At 40.8% G+C, this 19,923-nt stretch overlaps 1 protein-coding gene and 1 non-coding gene across 2 annotated transcripts in view; one reads left to right on the top strand and one right to left on the bottom strand.

The window, feature by feature from the left end:
- The window catches only part of NUP210L (nucleoporin 210 like), a 138,394-nt gene that overhangs the window by 12,802 nt on the left and 105,669 nt on the right, over positions 1 to 19,923 (bottom strand). Inside the window, exons 32-35 of the mRNA XM_044005441.1 lie at positions 18,647 to 18,864; positions 16,203 to 16,339; positions 13,254 to 13,380; positions 12,677 to 12,826 (exon numbers count right to left, since the gene is read on the bottom strand). Coding sequence (XP_043861376.1) covers positions 12,677 to 12,826; positions 13,254 to 13,380; positions 16,203 to 16,339; positions 18,647 to 18,864 — 632 coding nt within the window. The remainder of the gene's footprint in view (positions 1 to 12,676; positions 12,827 to 13,253; positions 13,381 to 16,202; positions 16,340 to 18,646; positions 18,865 to 19,923) is intronic.
- Positions 2,437 to 2,543, top strand: LOC122726856. The gene has a single exon (XR_006352850.1). It is a non-coding gene; the product is annotated as a U6 spliceosomal RNA (small nuclear RNA).

Here is a 19,923-nt window from a genome sequence, read left to right as displayed (position 1 = left end):
GTGGAGCTTCTTGCCCCCATCAGAAAGCTCCAGGGTGGTTGGAAGCACAAAGTGGGGACCCTGGAAGTGACCAGAGTGGCAGAGCAAGGCTAAACCTACAGACTACTTAGGCACCCTGGGGCTCTGGGGCCCCTAGAACTATGTCTAAAGATGCCATAGGTGGATCCTAACAATCCAGCACTCTGGCTCTTTGCTCCATTAGCATCTAGGGGAAGTCAGGGTGACTCATAGCACACAGTGAGGAAGTTATGCAGTAAAGGAACTGGCTGTAGGGCCTTCCCAACTTTGAGGTCCTATGACCCTTGGGAAAATGAGTCATTGCCACTGGCCTTTTTCATTTTCTCTTTTCCATTTAAAATGCAGGGATTCTGGGGCAGCTAGGTGGCACAGTGGATAGAGCACCAGCCCTGGATTCAGGGGTACCTGAGTTCAAATCCAGCCTCAGACACTTAACACTTACTAGCTGTTTGACCCTGGGCAAGTCGCTTAACCCCAACTGCCTCACTAAAAAAAAATAAAGTGCAGGGATTCCAATCCTGGTTGGAAGAGCGAGCCACAGGAATGCAAGAGACAGAAACCAGGCTAGATTTTGTAGCTGTTATAGAACTGATGCTCCAGGGACCAAGCACTAATCTTCATGAGGGACCTTTGGGACCCTAGGCCAGCAGGACTCAAATGCAATATAGAACTGAACTAAGGTTTGAGTTTACTCCTCCAAAGACCAAAGTGGTGTAGGAGAAAGTACACTGCAGAGATATTGGGGGAAATGTTTGTACTTGTTCTTGCTATGTCATTGAAGTAAATATCCCTTTGTAAGAAGAAAAACAAATTCAGCACACCGAACCTCAAAGATCTGGGGACTCTGACCTTAGGAGCTGGAGGTCTGCATAGGAATTAAAGTTACCCAGAACAAGAACAAGGTGGGTGGGGGCGGGGGCATCACTCCACCCAAAATCCTAGCAGGAGGCAAAGTCTGGCCTTGGCACAAAGCCCCAATTCAGGAACTAAAGCTAGAAAGATGAGTAGATTAATGAAGACATTGACGACTATACTACTAAAAAATATTGTAAATCTAGAGATGCCCAAATATTCAGCTTAGAAGGAAAAAAATAATTCTAACAACTGCAAGCAACGACTCACAGGAAAAAATATATTTTCCACAAAGACTACATGAATACCTAGAAGATATTAAAAAAATGAAATAAAAGTGCTAGGGGAAATAAATGGAAGTGAACAGATTAGAAGAAAAAGTGGCAACCCTTACTCAAGGGTACTTCCTGAAAACTAGATTAGACTAAATGAAAATAAATCACTCTATCAGATAATAAAAAAAACTTGAAAAATTAAAACGACTGAATAAATGGCTGGTATAGAAAATGGCCCTTGGAAACAGGTCAAGGAGAGATCATTTAAGAATCACTGGACTTCCTTGAAAACACAAAGACAGGACAATATATTTCAAGAAAATAAATGAAAACTGCTCAGATCTTTTAGAACTGGAGGGCAAAGGGAAGATAAAATCTACCAATAACCTCCTGAAATAAACCCTCACAGGAAAATTCCCAGGAATGTAACAGCCAAAATCTAGTTTCCATATCAGAGAAAAAAAATACTGTAAGCATCCAGAAAGAAGCAATTCAAGTACCAAGGAACAAGTCAGGATCACACAAAACCTGGCCGTTTCTATATCAAGACAAGAGGAGATATATGAATATAATATTCCAAAAGGCAAAAGATGTAGACTTAACAACCAAGAATAACTTACCCTGCAAAGCTGAGTATAATCCTAGAGGGGGAAAATAGATCTTAAATGGAATGGGGAACTTTTTTTTTTTTGGCGGGACAATGGGGGTTAAGTGACTTGCCCAGGGTCACATAGCCAGTAAGTATCAAGTGTCTGAGGCCGGATTTGAACTCAGGAACTCCCGAATCCAGGGCCGGTGCTTTATCCACTGCACCACCTAGCCACCCCCAAATGGGGGACTTTTAAGCATTTCTAATGAAAAGACCAGAACTGAGCAGGAACTTTAAAATATAAACACAAGGAACTTTAAAATATAAACACAAGGAGGTGCAGTGGATAAAGCACCAGCCTTGGATTCAGTAGGACCTGAGTTCAAATCCAGCCTCAGACACCTGATACTTACTGGCTGTGTGACCCTGGGCAAGTCACTTAACCCCAATTGCACTCACACACACACACAAAAATGAAATGAACAAAGGAGGGTTGAATATATCTCCCCCCTGACAATATTTTGATGTAGAAATACATTAAATGCAATGGTAGGTGGATAAAGCACTGGCCCTGGATTCAGGAGTACCTGAGTTCAAATCCAGCCTCAGACACTTGACACTTACTAGCTGTGTGACCCTGGGCAAGTCACTTAACCCCCATTGCCCCACAAAAAAAAAAACAAAACCAAAAACATAAATGCAGTGCTCACTTCGGCAGCACATATACTAAAATTGGAACGATACAGAGAAGATTAGCATGGCCCCTGCGCAAGGATGACATGCGAGTTCGTGAAGCGTTCCATATTTTTACAAGAAAAAAAAAACATAAATGCAATGGTGGGAGGGGATCAGGAGGAAGGGAATAGCTGAAAGTAAAACTAATTTCCTTATTCTTTTTTTTTTTTTTGGCGGGGCAATGGGTGTTAAGTGACTTGCCCAGGGTCACACAGCTAGTGTCACGTGTCTGAGGTCACATTTGAACTCAGGTACTCATGAATCCAGGGCCAGTGCTTTATCCACTGCACCACCTAGCTGCCCAATTTCCTTATTCTGAAGAGGAACCAGAATCTAAGAGGGTGTTCATCAAGTGGAAAGTGGCTGAACAAATTATGGTATATGAATGGAATGGAATATTATAACATGGAAAGAAAGAACGAAAGACGCTATTTCAGAGAACCCTGAGTCATGTGCACTGATGTAAAGTGAAATGAACAAAATCAGAACAAATTATACAATGACAACGACACAGTAAAGAAAAAACAACTTGGGAAGATTTAAGAACTCTGCTCCAGGGATAGCTAGGTGGCACAGTGGATAAAGTACCCGCCCTAGATTCAGGAGGACCTGAGTTCAAATCTAGCCTCAGACACTTGACACTGACTAGTTATGTGACCCTGGGCAAGTCACTTAACCCCAACTGTCTCACCAAAAAAAAAAAAAAGAACTCTGCTCCATACAATGACCACTTGTGACTCTAGAGGGTCTGTGATGAAGTATGTTTCCTACTTCCTGACCAAGACTTTGAGTATGGTCTCAATGTGCATAATGTCCATTGTGTGTATTCATTTGTGTGACTATTTTTTTTTGGTGAGGCAATTGGGGTTAAGTGACTTGCCCAGGGTCACACAGCTAGTAAGTGTTAAGTGTCTGAGGCTGGATTTGAACTCAGGTCCTCCTGACTCCAGGGCCGGTGCTCTATCCACTGTGCCACCTAGCTGCACCTTGTATGACTATTTTTAATAAGGGTTTTTTCTTTTGTTTTTTAATTAGGGGGACAGCAATAATTCCCCAAAGAAGAGGGTGACTGAAAACATTTTAAATAATGCACAGAAGAGAACATAAGGAAGATCAGAAGGAAGCACAGACAAGCAGGACAGCTTTGAAAGTAATGTGGAATGGGGGCAGCTAGGTGGTGTAATGGATAAAGAACCAGCCCTGGATTCAGGAGGACTTGAGCTCAAATCCAGCCTCAGACTCTTGACACTTACTAGCTGTGTGACCTTGGGCAAGTCACTTAATCCCCTTTGCCCCACAAAAAAACAAACAAAAAAACAAAAAAAAAGAAAGTAATGTGGAATTTATTACAGACTAAAAAAAAAGTATATAAAATGTTGATTCATGGTTTCATATACAATCCTTTTTTTGGTGTTCTGTGTAGATGAAAATGCTCATCTTTTGAGGTATTAAAGTTCAGAATTTTAAAAATTTAAATAAAATGGTAAATTAAAAAACACAGAAAACTGTATTCCCTTGCTTCTCTAGTTTGCAGAAAGCAGCAAGGTACCTGTCACACTCAAATAAATACAAGGCAATTTCTTTTTTTTGGGGGGGGGGAAGGCAATGAGGGGTTAAGTGACTTGCCCAGGGTCACACAGCTAGTAAGTGTCAAGTGTCTGAGGCTGGATTTGAACTCAGGTACTACTGAATTCACGGCCATTGCTTTATCCACTGCGCCACCTAGCTGCCCCCAATACAAGGCAATTTCAAGGGGCAGATAAGGGAGGAAGGGATACACCCAAAACTAGAGCCATTGGGAAAGACCTCATGTATGAAATGGCATTTGAGTTGAACACAGGGTTCTAAGAAAAAGAGGTGAGGCTTTCATTCCATATATGGGGGAATGAAGCAACCAAAGGTACTGTGTAAAGACCCAAAGAGGGGAGATGGAATATCATATCTGAGGAAGAGCACTCAAGAGGTGAGTTCCTTGGTTTCAATGTTACAACTCTCCTGATTTTCTAATGGTTCTTTCTCCTCTTTTTTACTCTCTTCTCAAAGTTTGGTCCTTGGTTGTTTTTTCTACATATGCTCTCTCCCTTGGTAATCATTCACTCAAAGGCTTCAACTACCACTCCTACACAGATTATTTTTTGGGAAAAAAAGTATATGTATACATACATACACACATATATGCATATGTATATATGTATATGTATGTATATATGGGGCAGCTAAGTGGTGTAGCAGATAGAGCACTGGGTTTCAAATCTGACTTCAGACCCTTACTAGCTGTGTGACCCTGGACAAGTCACCTAAACCCCTGCCTGCATAAAACTGGAGAAGGAAATGGCAAACCACTCTAGTATCTTTGCCAAGAAAACCTTATGGACAATATGATCCCTTGGATCACAAGAGTCAGATACGACTGAATGACAATGTGTGTGTGTATGTGTGTGTGTCCGTATACACATCTCTCTCTCTCAAGTCTTTTCTAAACTCTAGATCTACATTTCCAACAATAGATAGGATATAGCTACCTAGATATATCCTATCAGCGCCATTAATTTGACAGTTCATATTCCCCAAGTTTGAAACTTTGCTGTTATTTTTTTACTTTTCTCTCTATCACACCTCTGTAAAATCTCAATTACAAAGTTCTATTACCTCCATCTTCATACATTTCTTGCATCTATTCCTTTCTTTAGCCCCATTGTCCCCACCCAAGTAGAGGCCCCTACCTCCTATCTATCCCTTTTGCACAGCTACTACCGAAGTTCAGACATTCATCATATCTTCCTTGGACTGTTGCAACAGTCTCCTAATTGGAGTCCCTGCCTCAAGTCTACCCACTAAGTGACAAAGAGGTAGGCAGGTGGCACAGTGGAGAGAGAACACTGGGCCTGAAGTAAGAAGACCCAAGTTTAAATTTGGTGTCAGGTATTTCCTAGTGGTGTGACCTTGGGCCAGTCATTTGACGTATCTGCCTCATTTCCTCAATTGTAAAATGAGGATAATGATAGCCACCTATCTCCCAGGACTGTTGTGAGGATTGAATGAGAATATATGTAAAGCACTTAGCATAGTACCTGGCATATAGTAGCCTTTAAATGTTCCCTTTCCTCCCTCCTTCCGCACTCCAATATATCAACCATATACTTGTTTAAGTGAGTATAGGTCCAACCACATTACTCCACATTAGTCCAGTGGCTTCCTTCTACCTCGAGGATCTGGCACTTAAGGCCTTTTAAAACCTGGCTCCAAACTATTTTCTCAGCCCTTTTGTCAATCCCTCCCTCCCCTCCACCCATTCGGTAGTCCTGGGAGGGACTTCTTGCTGCTCCTCCTAGGTGATACTTCCTCTGTCTTCATGTCTCTGTACAGCTGGTCCTCCTTCGTGCACTTTTCTTATCTCTGCCTCTCTCAAACACCAGCTTCTACATAAGCCTTTTCTGATCTTCCAGCTATAGGGCCTCTCCACCAAAATCCCCTACCTTACATTATTCTGTGGATGCCTACCCATATATGTACTGTGTCTCCTGACGGAATGCAAGCTCCTCAAGGGCAGGGACTGTTTTATTTTTGCCAGCATAGTATCTGGTAAAAAGGAGGCACTTAATAAAATGTTTCTTGATTGAACCTCTACAATTCCAACTCAAATACTACTTCCTCCAAGAACACTTCCCTGATCGATCCCCCAATATCTTTCCCCTTGGACCTCATTATTTTGTACTTCTCTGATTAATGTATTATTATACATTAATTAATGTATTTCATAATTTTGTTTATTGTTGTTATTTATGTCTGTGACATAAAGACAGTCAACTCAAGTTACAGTTTCTTATTTGAGTTTTGGATCTTACTCAGAAGCTAGCATAGTATTTTTGCCCAGTTACCATTTAGTGAATATTTGTTGGAAGTTGTCACTGAAAAAATATTTTTGATAAATATGAATAAAATAATTTATTGGGAACTGATAAAAGCCTATCTGGGCAATAAGTCAATATCCAGTGGACAAATAATCAAAAGGATATACATATCTCCAGATTCCTGGAAGTTCTGCCTCTGTTAATGCAGCCCAAGATCACATCAGCTTTCCTGGCTCCCATAGCCCACTTCCGACCCACACTGAATTTGTGATCTGTGACTCTCCATCTTCTGGCTCTGAAAGTAAAATATTCCGTTCAGTTCAGGTCTTTTCATCATGAATACGTGAAAGTCCTCTTTTTCATTAAAGTCCCATTTTTTCTTCTGAAATATTATGATAAGTTTTGCTGGGTAGGTGACCATTCCTGGTTGCAATCCCAATTCCTTTGCCCTCTGGAATATATTCCATGCCCTCCAGTCCTTTAATGTAAAAGCTTCTAGATTTTGTGCTATCCTGACTGGGGCTCCACAGTACTTAAATTCTTTCTTTTTGGCAGCTTGCAATATTTTCTCCTTGACCTGAAGGCTCTGGAATTTGGCTATAGTATTCCTAGGAGTTTTCCTTTTGGGATCTCTTTCTGGAGGTGATTGGTGGATTCTTTCCATTTCTATTTTAGCTTCTTCTTCTAGAATTTCAGGGAAATTTTCACTGAGAATATCTTGGAAGATGATGTCTAAGCTCTTTCCTTGATCATGGTTTTCAGGTGGACCAATAATTTTCAAATTATCTCTCCTGGACCTATTTTCCAGGTCAGCAGTTTTTCCCAGAAGATATTTCACATTGCCCTCTATTTTAAAAATTCATTTGGATTTGCTTTATTGTGTCTTGGTTTCTCATAAAATCACTGGCTTCCATTTGTTCAATCCTCATTCTTAGGCAATTATTTTCATCAGAGAGCTTTTCCATTTGGCTTTTCAAGCTGTTGACTTTTTTCTCATGTCTTTCCTGCATCATCCTCATTTCTCTTTCCATTTTTTCTTCTACCTCTCTAACTTTATCTTCAAAGTCCTTTTTGAGAGTCTCTATGGCCTGAGACCAATTCATATTTTTCTTGGAAGCTTTAGATATAGGAGTCCTGATGTTGACATCTTCCTCTGAGGGTGCACCTCCATCTTCCTTGTCACTAAAGAAACTTTCTATGGTCCTCACCTTTCTCTGTTGGCTCATCTTGTCTTTCTTTTACTAGACTTTTAGCTCCTTAAAGTGGGGCACTGTTTCCAGGCTGCAGTATCCCAAGCTTAAGAAGTCCCAGGTGGTATGATTTAAGGAGGATCAGGTTCTTCCCTCGCCTGACCTGTTTCCTGGTCCTTAGATGACCCCAGACCAACTTGCTAATCAACCAGCTTTGTGTGTTGTGGTTTGTCAGCTCCCACGAGCCTGTGCCCCTCCCCCACCTGGGCTACTGCTACTCAAGCCTACCTCCTGGTTCCCAGCAGGGGTGTAAAACTCAAGTTCTGCCTCAGCACCAGTATAGACCCCTGTAGTCTCCCCCCTGCCAAGGGCTCAGCCCTCTCACCAGACTGTGAGCTTAGTTCCAGACGACACTGGTGCTTCAGCTGATTCAGAGGCTCTGGGGGTCTCCTTCTCTGGTGAGGAGACTGAGACTGGATCTGTGTCAGGGTGACTGTGGGTTTGGGCTCCACTCCTGTATCAGCACAGCAGCTCCCTCCTTCTGACCTTCCAAGCCATTCTGGTTAGAAGATGATTTCAGCACATTCTTCTGTGGGTTTTGCTGCTCCAGGCATTTTCCTATGGCATTATTTGGATGTTTTTTGGAGCGATCATATCATGAGTTCAAGAGCTCACTGCCTTTCTTTCGCCATCTTGGCTCTGCTCTGGAAGTCCCCCTGGGTTCCTTTAAACGGGTTCAGATCTCACTTTTGGCAGACACTGCTAGTGTCTTCCCTCTGAAATTACCTCCTAATTTGTACTGTATATATCTTCTTCTTTTTTTTTTTTTGGTGAGGGGCAATTGGGGTTAAGTGACTTGCCCAGGGTCACACAGCTAGTAAGTGTCTGAGGTCGGATTTGAACTCAGGTACTCCTGAATCCAGGGCCAGTGCTCTATCCACTGTGCCACCTAGCTGCCCCCCTGTATATATCTTGAAACTACATAATTGTTTGCAAGTTGTCTCTCCTGTTAGAATGTAAGCTCCTTGAGGGCATGAATCCTATTTTTGCCTTTCTTTATATCCCCAGCAATTAGCACAGTGTTTGGAATAAGGTAAGTGTTGAGGAATGTTTATTACTGAAATTTATGACTGACCTAGATCTTTAGCAGACAAACTTCTAAAGATGTTTGCCCAATTTTGAACTTTTGAAGTTTTTTTTTAATCCAAGCATAGGAATTAACATTTATCTTCATTATATTTAATTTTATTTGATTCATTTCAACGCTCTGATATGTCAAGGTAGCCCTGCATCCTAACTATTTAATCCAATGTATTAGTTATTGTTTTCAGCTGACATACTATCTATACCTTTATCCAAGTCATCAAAACTGTTAAATGACATAGGGCCAAGAACAGCTCTGAATCTATCAAATTGGATTCTATCAATATGGCCCACATCTCCATTTTCCCCCAATAGAATAGCATGAGATAATGTAACAAATATTGTGCTAAAAACCTAGCCAAACTATATCCACAGTATACCCTGATCTACCAGTCTAAAAAAGGAAAATAGGTTAATCTCAAAGAATGACTTGTTCTTGATAAAAGTCACAGTGTTTCCTTGGGATCATCGCTGCCTTTTCTGAATGTTTGATAATTATTTTCTCAATGATTTGTTCTAGAATTTTCTAGGAATTGAAGCTAAATCTACCAGACTACAGTTTTCGATTTTCTTATTTTGTTCTTTCTCTTCTGAAGAGGGAGGGACATTTGGTCTTCCTGAGTCCTAAAGTACTTATGTTGTTTTGCATGATCTTTCCAACATTGCTGACAGTAGCTCAGTATTCACATCTGTCAGTTCTTCTGTGATCTAAGGATGTAGTTAATCTGGCCAGGTGACTTGAACTCATAAAGGGCAGCTTAATGCAAACAGAAGCAAAATAAATAAACAGTTCTGTTGTGAGTTATCATTCTTTCCACTTCAAACGACAAAATTTTTTAAAAATTATCTTTTTCCAAACATAGCTAAAAAATAAATTTTTTGTTTTTCTTAATTTTCCTCCTCAGCCTCAGGTTATTGCGAACTTCAGCACTCCTGACATTATTTTTACATGATCATGCCTTGCTCTCATATTACCCTTCTCTTAACTGTTAACCTTCTACTTTTCCTTGTCAATCGAATAGTTTCTCTTTGTGGTTTCAGAATTTCAATCTTTTAGAGTTTTCCCATCTCGTTTGGGTTTATTTCCCCTACAGAACTTTAGTTTAGAGAAACTTCAACTTTTTTCTCTGAATCCTTTGAAATCTGCTCTCCTAAATCTAGGGTGCATGTTAGATTATTCCTAGATTTCCTTTCCTCCTCTATCACAAACTCTAAGAGGGAGTGGGTTACTTCCCCTCTAAGGTTTGCATGGTTTCCATTGCTATTACTGAGAATCAGATATAGAACAGAATTTTCCCTTACTAGCCGCTCCATCTTTTGAAGGATGAAAGTATCATTCAGGGAAGTTAAGAAGTTGCTGGCTAAGAAGTCTGCTTTTAGAAGAGAGAACTCCAACAGATGTCTGCAATAATGAAGTCCTCCTCACTCCTAGATCAGGTTTCCATTCCAGGCTTGGGATATTCATCTATTTCTCCTTTTTGTCCAGGTAATCTGTCATATGCTATGAAAAAATTGTTTCTGTTTCTTCCTCCAATGATCTTGCCCCACATGTCCTCCATCAAATTCTCCCACTGCAGTTACTAGCTTTCTTCACACGATTATGTTTTTAATAGATAATGTTGCCCAATTCCCCTTATCCTAGTCTGTTTCTTTTGCACAAGCTAAACCCCTCCCAGAGACAAATTTGGTCTTGGGTTTTATCCCGCCTAGTCTCAGTGACACCTCTTACATCAAATTTGGCTTCTTGCGTTGAGATCTATGGCTCAGAGATCTTGCCTGGTTTTTTTATACTTTTTTTGTTTTAGTGAGACAATTGGGGTTAAGTGACTTGCCCAAGGTCACACAGCTAGTAAGTGTCAAGTGTCTGAGGTCGGATTTTTGAACTCAGGTCCTCCTGACTACAGGGCCGGTGCTCTATCCACTGCACCACCTAGCTGCCCCTTGCCTGTTTCTTAAACTTTGATCATCTGTATATGGATAGGGGGCAGCTAGGTGGCGCAGTGTATAAAGAACTGGCCCGGATTCAGGAGGACCTGAGTTCAAATGTGACCTCAGACACTTGACACTTACTAGCTGTGTGACCTTGGGCAAATCACTTAACCCTCATTGCCCCGCAAAAAAAAAAAAAAAATTAAATTAAAAACAAAATCTGTATGTGGATAATTGAATCCATATTCAGGATCCTTTCTTGAGTTTTGTTTCTTACGAAATTCTGTGTGTCCTACTATTTTGTTTTGTTTTGTTTTTGCAGGGCAATGAGGATTAAGTGACTTGCTCAGGGTCACACAGCTAGTGTCAAGTGTCAGAAATCGGATTTGTACTCAGGTCCTCCTGAATCCAGGGCCAGTGCTTTATCCACTGCTCCACCTAGTTGCCCCCCACTACTATTGTTTTTTTAATTTAAATTTATTACTTATTTATTTAAAACATTCTTTTCTTTTTAAATTCTGAGTTCCAAATTCTCTTCCCTTCCATACCCACTGAGAATATCTCAATTTTACATGTGAAATTATGCAAAGCCTATTTCCATATTAGCCATACTCCAAAAAAAGCAAGAAAAAGAAAGTGAGAAAATTGTGCTTTTGTTGGCACTCAGAGTTCAGTTCTCTTTTTTCTGCTCTTCTTTATGGTAACCACTCTATAGTATCTAGCTTGGTGGAAGTACATAGGCATTTTTCTCCCTCCTCTAGTCTTTTTATTTTAAAAGCCTTTGTAATGAGATTTGCAAAATGCAAAGTAACACGTTCTTAGCCGCCTTTGTTCTATGTCCTCCCATCCCTGCCCAGCAACCAGCTTGTTCCTCATATATTTTAAGCCATGTTAAGACATGCCAATTCCATTCTCAGACACCATATTCTTAGTCAATCCCAATATGGATTTTTCTCCTCTTCCTCCATTCCCAAAGCTATATCACTCATTCTGGCACTTAATCATATATTGCTTTTTAGTGGTACTGTATGTATCATCACCTATATCCACATATATATATGTATATGTATGTAAGTGTGTGTACACACACATATGTGAGCTACTCACTATGGCATGACCAAAAAGAACCTATGATTTACCAGGCATTTGCTTGTGAGGCAGATGCTATTATTATTCTCATTTCACAGTTGAAGAAACTGAGGCAAATAAAGGTTCAGTAATTTGGCCAGGGTCACACAGATACTACATATCTGAGGCTGGATTTGAGGACTTGCTGATTGTAGGCACAAGCCTGTCTCCACTGTGCTGCCAGCTATCTCTAATTTCTGTGTTTCCCTTTATGCACAGGTTATGTATGTAGTAGTTACCTATGCAAACACCTGTTGAAATGAACTCTTTTTTTTTTTTTTTTGCAGGGCAGTGGGGGTTAAGTGACTTGCCCAAGGTCACACAGCTAGTAAGTGTCAAGTGTCTGAGGTTGGATTTGAACTCAGGAACTCCTGAATCCAGGGCCGGTGCTTTATTCACTACGCCACCTAGCTGCCCCCAAAATGAACTCATTTTTTAAGCCACTGAGGGATATGTATTAATGGAAGGGAGTAAAGAAAAGCAATCCTCTTAATAAGAGTAGCATGTACAAGGACAAAGGCCCTGGAACCAACTAATTGTTTTTTGTTTTTTGTTTTTCTGGAGGGCAATGAGGGTTAAGTGACTTGCCCAGGGTCACACAGCTAGTAACTGTCAAGTGTCTGAGGCTGGATTTGAACTTGGGTACTCCTGAATCCAAGGCTTTATCCACTGTGCCACCTAGCTGCCCCCCAACTAATTGTTTTTGGAGGACAAATAAACAAGGTTAGTGGAACAGAGGTGGCAGTGGGTACAAGGACTTTGGATGCCAGGCCTGAGAGTTTCAAGATGAATAATGTGCATTAAGGTTCCAATGTAGGCTCTTGATTAAAATGTTAACTGAATATTATCCTAGCTGCTATATCTCAGATGATACTGAGAAATACATAGTTTCTATTCAATTAGGAAGTGACAACTATATAAAGAAGTAAACAAAAGAGGAAAACTGACTATAACCAGAGTGCTTACCCTTATCAATGCTGAAATTTGAATGAACATGGAAAATTTTGCTTGCTGGAATGTCTAGCATCGTATTGCTAAACTGCACATGACACAGCATGAGAGTCTCAGGAAGAAGCATTTTTGTGATGGCAGAGGCCTGAGTTGAGGTACAGGAACCTGGTAATCAAAAAGAGATAAATAAATAAGTTGCTAACCCCACTTTTATAGGGAAAAAATAGACATGGACCATATCCCTATCATTCTAAGTCATTGAAATGAACACAGCCAAGGAAACATGGCAAAATATAATTTTCCAAGTGTCATCTATTCTACCTCATGCCTTCAAGAAGGGTTACATTTATCCAAGACAGACAGCTGTATGTTATATCTCTAGGGAGAGAGATTTTACAGCTTCCCTCCTTCACCTATATTGATGACAGACAACTCTCTCTGACTTGTTTATTCAGCTGTTTACTCACCCTAGGTAAAGGGGATAAAACAAACGAGTAAAGGGATTTGGGGTTATCTGTTCACAGGGGAAAACAACTAGGGTGACATGGGAAAAATAGGGTCACTCACCCAGACCCAGAGACACCTTTCTGACCTTTGAGGTTGACACCATTCCTGCCTGCAGTGATGAAGAGTCTGAATACAGTTGAATTAGGTGTATTGGTGAGGTAGGTCTTGGGGTCATAGCTGAGAGTTAATCTTGAAGAAGCATTAACAACCACCTGTCACCAAACCAAAGGAGAAATCAGGGATTCCATAAACCTCTATTGGAATATAGATAGAATGACATGTGGAAGAAGTAGACTCAGGATAAACATGGAAATGAATTTTGCCTTTGATAGTTATTAGCAGCTGTGTGACCTCTTTGAGCCTCAGTTTCCTCATTTGAAAAACAAGAATAGAGGTAGCTAGGTGGGCACAGTGGATAAAGCACTGGCCCCGGATTCAGGAGGATTTGAGTTCAAATCTGGCCTCAGACACTTGACACTTACTAGCTGTGTGACCCTGGGCAAGTCACTTAACCCTCATTGCACCCCCCCCCAAAAAAAAAGAAAAACAAGGATAATAATACCTAATACCTCTATCTTAAGATTGTTGCTAGGCTCAAATAAGATAAGAATGAATATGTGGAATATTATTGTGCCATAAGAAATGATGGGACTGCATGGTTTCAGAGAACCTAGGCAACAATATATGAACTGATGCAGAGTTAAGTGGCCCAACAAGAATAACTTATTCAATAACAATGTTGTAAAGAAAAATAACATGGAAAGAATTTGATAACAGATGAATGCAAGAACCAACTAAAATTCTAAAGGATTGATGGTAAAGCATGTTACCTCCCCCTTGACAAAGAGGTGATGGAGTCAAGAAGCAGAAGAAGATATACATTTTTGGACACAGAAAATATGGGATTTATTTTGCTTGACTATGTAGAGGGGCAAGGGAAGATAGGATTAGGGTAGTGAAAGAAAGGAAGGTGGAAAGAAAGAAAGAAAAGCAAGTCAATGAGGATTTTTTTTTAATGCAGAGATTAGAAGGCCAGAAAGAACTGCAATCAATGCAGCTACAGATTGAATTTATTATATACCTAAAAAGAAAAAGCAGGGGCAGCTAGGTGGCACAGTGGATAGAGCACTGGCCCTGGAATCAGGAGTATCTGAGTTCAAATCCGGCCTCAGACACTTAACACTTACTAGCTGTGTGACCCTGGGCAAGTCACTTAACCCCAATTGCCTCACTAAAAAAAAAAAAGAAAAGAAAAGAAAAAGCAAACTGTCAAAAATAGAGATCTATGGTTTCACATGCAATCCTTTTTTTTGTTCTACCATGTATGTAGAAATGCCCATATTATTGGATGTTTGTTAAGTTCAGAATAAAAATAAATATAAAAAGGGTCAATTATATTTAGTACCACCTTATCCTTTTTTGGGGGGGATGGCAATGAGGGCCAAGTGACTTGCCTAGGGTCACACAGCTAATAATTGTCAAGTGTCTGAGGCCTAATTTGAACTCAGGTCCTCCTGAATCCAGGGCTGGTGCTTTATCCACTGCACCACCTAGCTGCCTACCCAAGTACCACCTTATCTTTAAGAAAAAAAAAATCAGTTCCTCTATCTACAAATTACCTTTATGGGAACCACAAAACAGGCCACCAAAAAGCCTGCTCACCTTTACCAAGAGAACACAATACTCATTCTCGAAGCAGGTCTTGCTCATGCTGTTTGCTGTCTGGAGGGTTCTACCCCACTCCCACCCTTATTCGTACTTGTCATAATTCTCTCCATCCTTCAAGTTCTCATTTAAATACTCCTTCCTTCATCTTCCCCTCAAGGAATGTTTCTTCCTCCTCTAAACCTCAAGAGTACTTTATAATCTTCTCATACCACATTCTGCTTTACATTCTCATTCACCTCCCCCATGCACTCACCCCATTAAACTTAAAGCTCCCTGAGTAGGAACTGTGGCTTATTCTCTTTTGCATTACATTCCTCAGTCTAGGATTACCTTATACTGTGGTAATTCAAATATTTTTCTAAGAAATGAAAGAAATGAATGGGTGATAATGATAATGATGGTGGCAATAATCTGTTTAATTTACATGGAATATTTTGTACAAGAAACCTAAAGTGCTTCCTCTTTCTTACCTCCAAGGAAGGGCACTGTAATCTTCTAATAACAATATCAACTCCTCACATTTCTATAGCATTGTAAAGCTTACAAAGTGCTTTCCTCATAACGATAGACATCAGGGATATCTGAGAATTGGACTCGATGATGGAAGGTCCCTTCAAGCTCCTATGATTCTACTAGATGTACTGCATAGATAAACTAGCCTCAGAGATGGCTAGTGCCCAACCAAGTATATCATACTCATCAGTGAAAGGAGGACTAGTGTAAAGATTCCTTGGTTCTCTTTCTTTCTTTCTTTCTTTCTTTCTTTCTTTCTTTCTTTCTTTCTTTCTTTTTATGAACTCTCACTGCTGTCTACAAAATGAAGAGCTAAACTACTAGCCTAAGTGCAAAAGCTAAAAAAACTCAAATTAATTGGCAAGAAGAATATTAATGATAACAGTATGCTAACAAACGTCTAACTGTTATAATAAAATGTTGAGCTCAGTTTCCTTAGTTTAAGTCATCCCAAAAGGTCAGATTCTTAACCATGGCTGATTTATGTTCCTATAAATAAAGTTTGATGGCTTTAAGTATCTTCTCTGTTCAAGTTTCTGTTTCTTTGTATCATTTCATTTTTCCTCCCAGGGATCTCAACTTTGGCCACTGTGATAATTCTGCTGTTTATAGTTTCTGTGAAGAAGTACACTGTCTCTGGAACAAAGGGTTCTTAGATAATATTGACTGGATTTGTTCTGGATAGGATGGTATGAATGGTATATATTACTTTGGCAGGGCCATTGCCAGTCATGACATTTGTCTTGGCACTGGACTCCAAGACATCATTGGTTCTCTTCGAGAACAACAACAGTTACTTTGGCACATGGTGGTAACATTTTGGTCTTTTTACCCCTGGTGTTTAAAGATTTACCTCTCGAAAGGTTTTCACTACTCCTGGAATGTCATAAAAGACTGTTGCTGTTCCTGGACTCCTGGCCACTACTGCCCCTGAGATGGTGTCCGTTTGCAGAATATTGTCAGCTGAAATCATCCACGTCCCAGGTTCACCTAGTAAAAATAGCAGAAACGAGAATGCCCCTGGGCTTTGGCCTTGGGTGTACCTCAAAGGGAGAAAACACTTTCTGGTCACCTTAATCCCAGTGCCTTATTCACAGAACTGATACCTGAGGCTCTAGATCCAAAGATCTCTTAGGCACAGAACATACATCTCCCCTCTGGAATGACATTCTGTTTTGTTGAAAGCCTAGTTCTTATGACTAGGTTATTTACTTCCCCTTCCCTCTTCCTCAATGGCCTTTAGGATAATAAGGTAGGCTATGAGCTGAAGAATGCTCTCTCACTCCATTTTTCTTCCCAAAACAAAGGATAGAAACCATATTTATACATTCCAGAGAGAGCTCTCTTGTTATACTTTTTCAGACACTGTCAAGAGCTAAAATGCTTCACATCTTTGCATTTAACTACTGGGAAAACTGGGGGAAAAATATAGTTTTTATATTCTACCTTAAATCTCCAGAAGTTGAAGGAATATGGAAGACTGCTTTAGATAACACAAACTGGCATGAAGCCACTTGATTTACCCATTTAGAGTAGAGGGAATGGGTGTGAACATAAGGGAAACTCTAAACCATGCACAAGTGAGAATTAAAAGAGGCATCTTGTTCATTAACAACAGACACTAGGACTCAATGAATCTTTTATTACAGAGGTATCTCAATCACAGTCTCTCTTTTTTTTTTTTTTTTTTGCGGGGCAATGAGGGTTAAGTGACTTGCCCAGGGTCACACACCTAGTAAGTGTCAAGTGTCTGAGGCCGGATTTGAACTCAGGTCCTCCTGAATCCAGGGCCAGTGCTTTAGCCACCGTGCCCCCATCACAGTCTGTTTAATCTAGAAGCATACCCATGCCCATTGGTCCTAGGCAGTTGTCATGGGAAGTTCAGCTCTTAAAGGGGATGAGATTTGATCCAGAGCTCTCTTTGAACTAAATATTAGAATTGGAGTCTATGCTAAGCAGGGTTCATCATCACACCACTTTTCCCAAATGCATATATAAACACATAAGATTCCCAGAGGCAACTGTAGTCAAAACCACACCCTATTCTAGTCTTTCTTGAAAGCCTACATATAGACACCATCCTCCCACTCAAGGTCTGGTGTTAGATTTGCTGAAAGCTGAGCAAAGCCTGATCCCCTTCTGTTGGCATGAACAATGTTTTGTTGTGATCTCATCTAACTCAATGATACTTGTTAGCCTAGAAATTTTGCTGAACATAAGTAGCCTGCTCCCATTAGAACCCAAACCCTGTCAAAATGATTGAAGTTGGGCTTTCACTTTTATTCCATAATATCTAATATATGCAAAGCCAAGCTTTCAAATTAGGACCATATAGCTGCTGCCCCTAGAATTTATTTCTCTACTACACATTCTTAAAATCAGGGTTCCTTCCCCTGCCTTGCGGCTATACCCATATATGGAAAAGGCTTCAGGAGTTAACCCTGAGGAAAAATCAGGAGTCTGAGTCCCTTAGGCAGTTGGATGTTGGACATCACATCCCTCTGGCAACTCCTGCGGCAGCACTGGTGCCAAACTGTATTGGCTTTGCCTCTCCTTTGGATCTACCAATGTCACAGAGAGGGAAAACCTGCTGCATGGGCAACAGCTTGTTTTCCATATTGATCTGCCCAGGCCAGCGCCCTGGAGAGGATACTCCAGCTACTCCTTATGGGGTAGATACAACACGGGATGCGGCAGTTACCGGTTATGAGTCACTCAGGAGCTGTGGCTCCCACATTGGACTGCACAGCCACACTGTGGCCTGTGGCTCTTCAAGGTGCTGATCCATGGTCGTACGTGACTGGTGGAGGCCTACTACTACTACTACTACTACTACTACACATTCTTAGTTACCACTCAGAGTATGCCTTATGCCTTGGAGTACAGGGCACATTAGAGATGATATATAAGTATGTTTGCTTAAAGTACTTAGGTGGGCTATGTACAGTCATTCATTAACTCAATCAACAAACATTTATTAGACATCCATTATATGCCAGGCACTGTGCACAGTAACAAATATTTAATAAATGCCATAGGCTGAGTAGCTATAGAGAGAAATGAGATGTACCAGTTGACATGAAATTCCCAAACATATAGAAAGGGATGGTTCTGCTTATGCCCACTCTTTCTAGTCCTATCCTCAGAAATATTAGGTCTCTTGGCTCTTGGGGACAAGCATAGTATTTTGCACATAGTAGGAGCTTAATAAATGCTTGTTGGATTGCATTAGATGGGTAAGAGCCTTTGGAGTTAGGCCACTTTCTAATCCTCAGTGTAAGGGAAGGAGATACAAACCATCCTGGTTGACGAGGTAAGTACTGAAGCAGATGACATCTCCAACAAATGTAAGCTTGGTGTCTGGCTCGATGGCATGCTCCACTGTGACAGGGATATAATCAGCCATGCCTGGGTGTCTCTGGTCCCAAAGCCCAACAAGTGTCACTCCCCGGTTAACAGCCTGTGCCATATAAGTATAATTCTTGTTCCCTGGTCCAATCAGCAACAAATCATCTCTGAAAGTAGACATAGAAGGAAGGAACCAGCACTTATTAAGGGTCTATTAGGAGCCAGGCCCTGTGCTAAGTGCTGTACAAATATGCTATTCTGTCCCCACAATAACAGTGGGAAGTAGGGGCTATTTTTTATTCCCATTTTACAGTTGTATGAGATGATTATGGATTTGAGTCAGATTAAATTCTGAGGATGGGGTCTGGAAGATACCCAGCCCCACCCCAGTATAGTTAGTTTAAAAGTTTATTGCTTGTCAAATTCTCACCATCTCCTTTAAGTTTTATTGCCAATTAACAGTATTTTTTACTTCTCGGTCTCCCCACTTGTCAGCTACATCTTAGTTTTATCTGGAATCCATCATGTGTCAGAACCCCAGTCCCTGTTGAGTGGGTTGGGGAGTTCGCAAGAAAGGGCAGGCGATCACAGGGCTCGGCACAGGCAATTAAGCTGAGACCAGATGTTAAGGGACATGTCTCTTTTTCTCAGAGCAGAATCCCCTTGACCCTAGGGTCCCAACAATGGATTATTCTTTTATTCTTTATTCTATTTCTCTGATTTCCCAACATAGCCGAAGATAAATTTTAAGCCTGTCATCCTTCTAAAATTAACACAACTACAAAACAATGCTGAAACACCTGAGTGACTCTTCCTGTTATTCAAGTTGAATATCTTTAGAGATAGGGGCCGGGAGAGGGGAGGGGGGAGTCAGTGGGAACTGTGAGATCTGAAACATCTGACTGTCCACCCCCCCCCTTCCCTCTTCCTTCGGTTTGACCTTGTTCCCCCTCCCTTTTTCCCCCTTGTTCCTGGAACATATATGCATGTCTCCATACATTGATCATGAGATAAGCACACACCCTGGGTGAGACAGGATTTGATGTTAGATTGTGAGCTCACCTTATTGTGTGTGGGGACTTCCCCCCCACCAACATTACTATAAAAACTCAAGGCATGTATTAATTATTGCGACTCAGTTATTGAGTTTGCCCATTCTTGCAGGAATGTAATAAATCTATCTCTGCTTGACTTGGTGGTCTCCTTGAGTTATTTGGGTAAACTGA

The sequence above is a fragment of the Dromiciops gliroides genome, chromosome 4 (genome assembly GCF_019393635.1).
Source record: "Dromiciops gliroides isolate mDroGli1 chromosome 4, mDroGli1.pri, whole genome shotgun sequence".
In the NCBI taxonomy this organism is placed as follows: Eukaryota; Metazoa; Chordata; class Mammalia; order Microbiotheria; family Microbiotheriidae; genus Dromiciops; species Dromiciops gliroides.
This window is presented reverse-complemented; position numbering and strand designations above follow the sequence as displayed.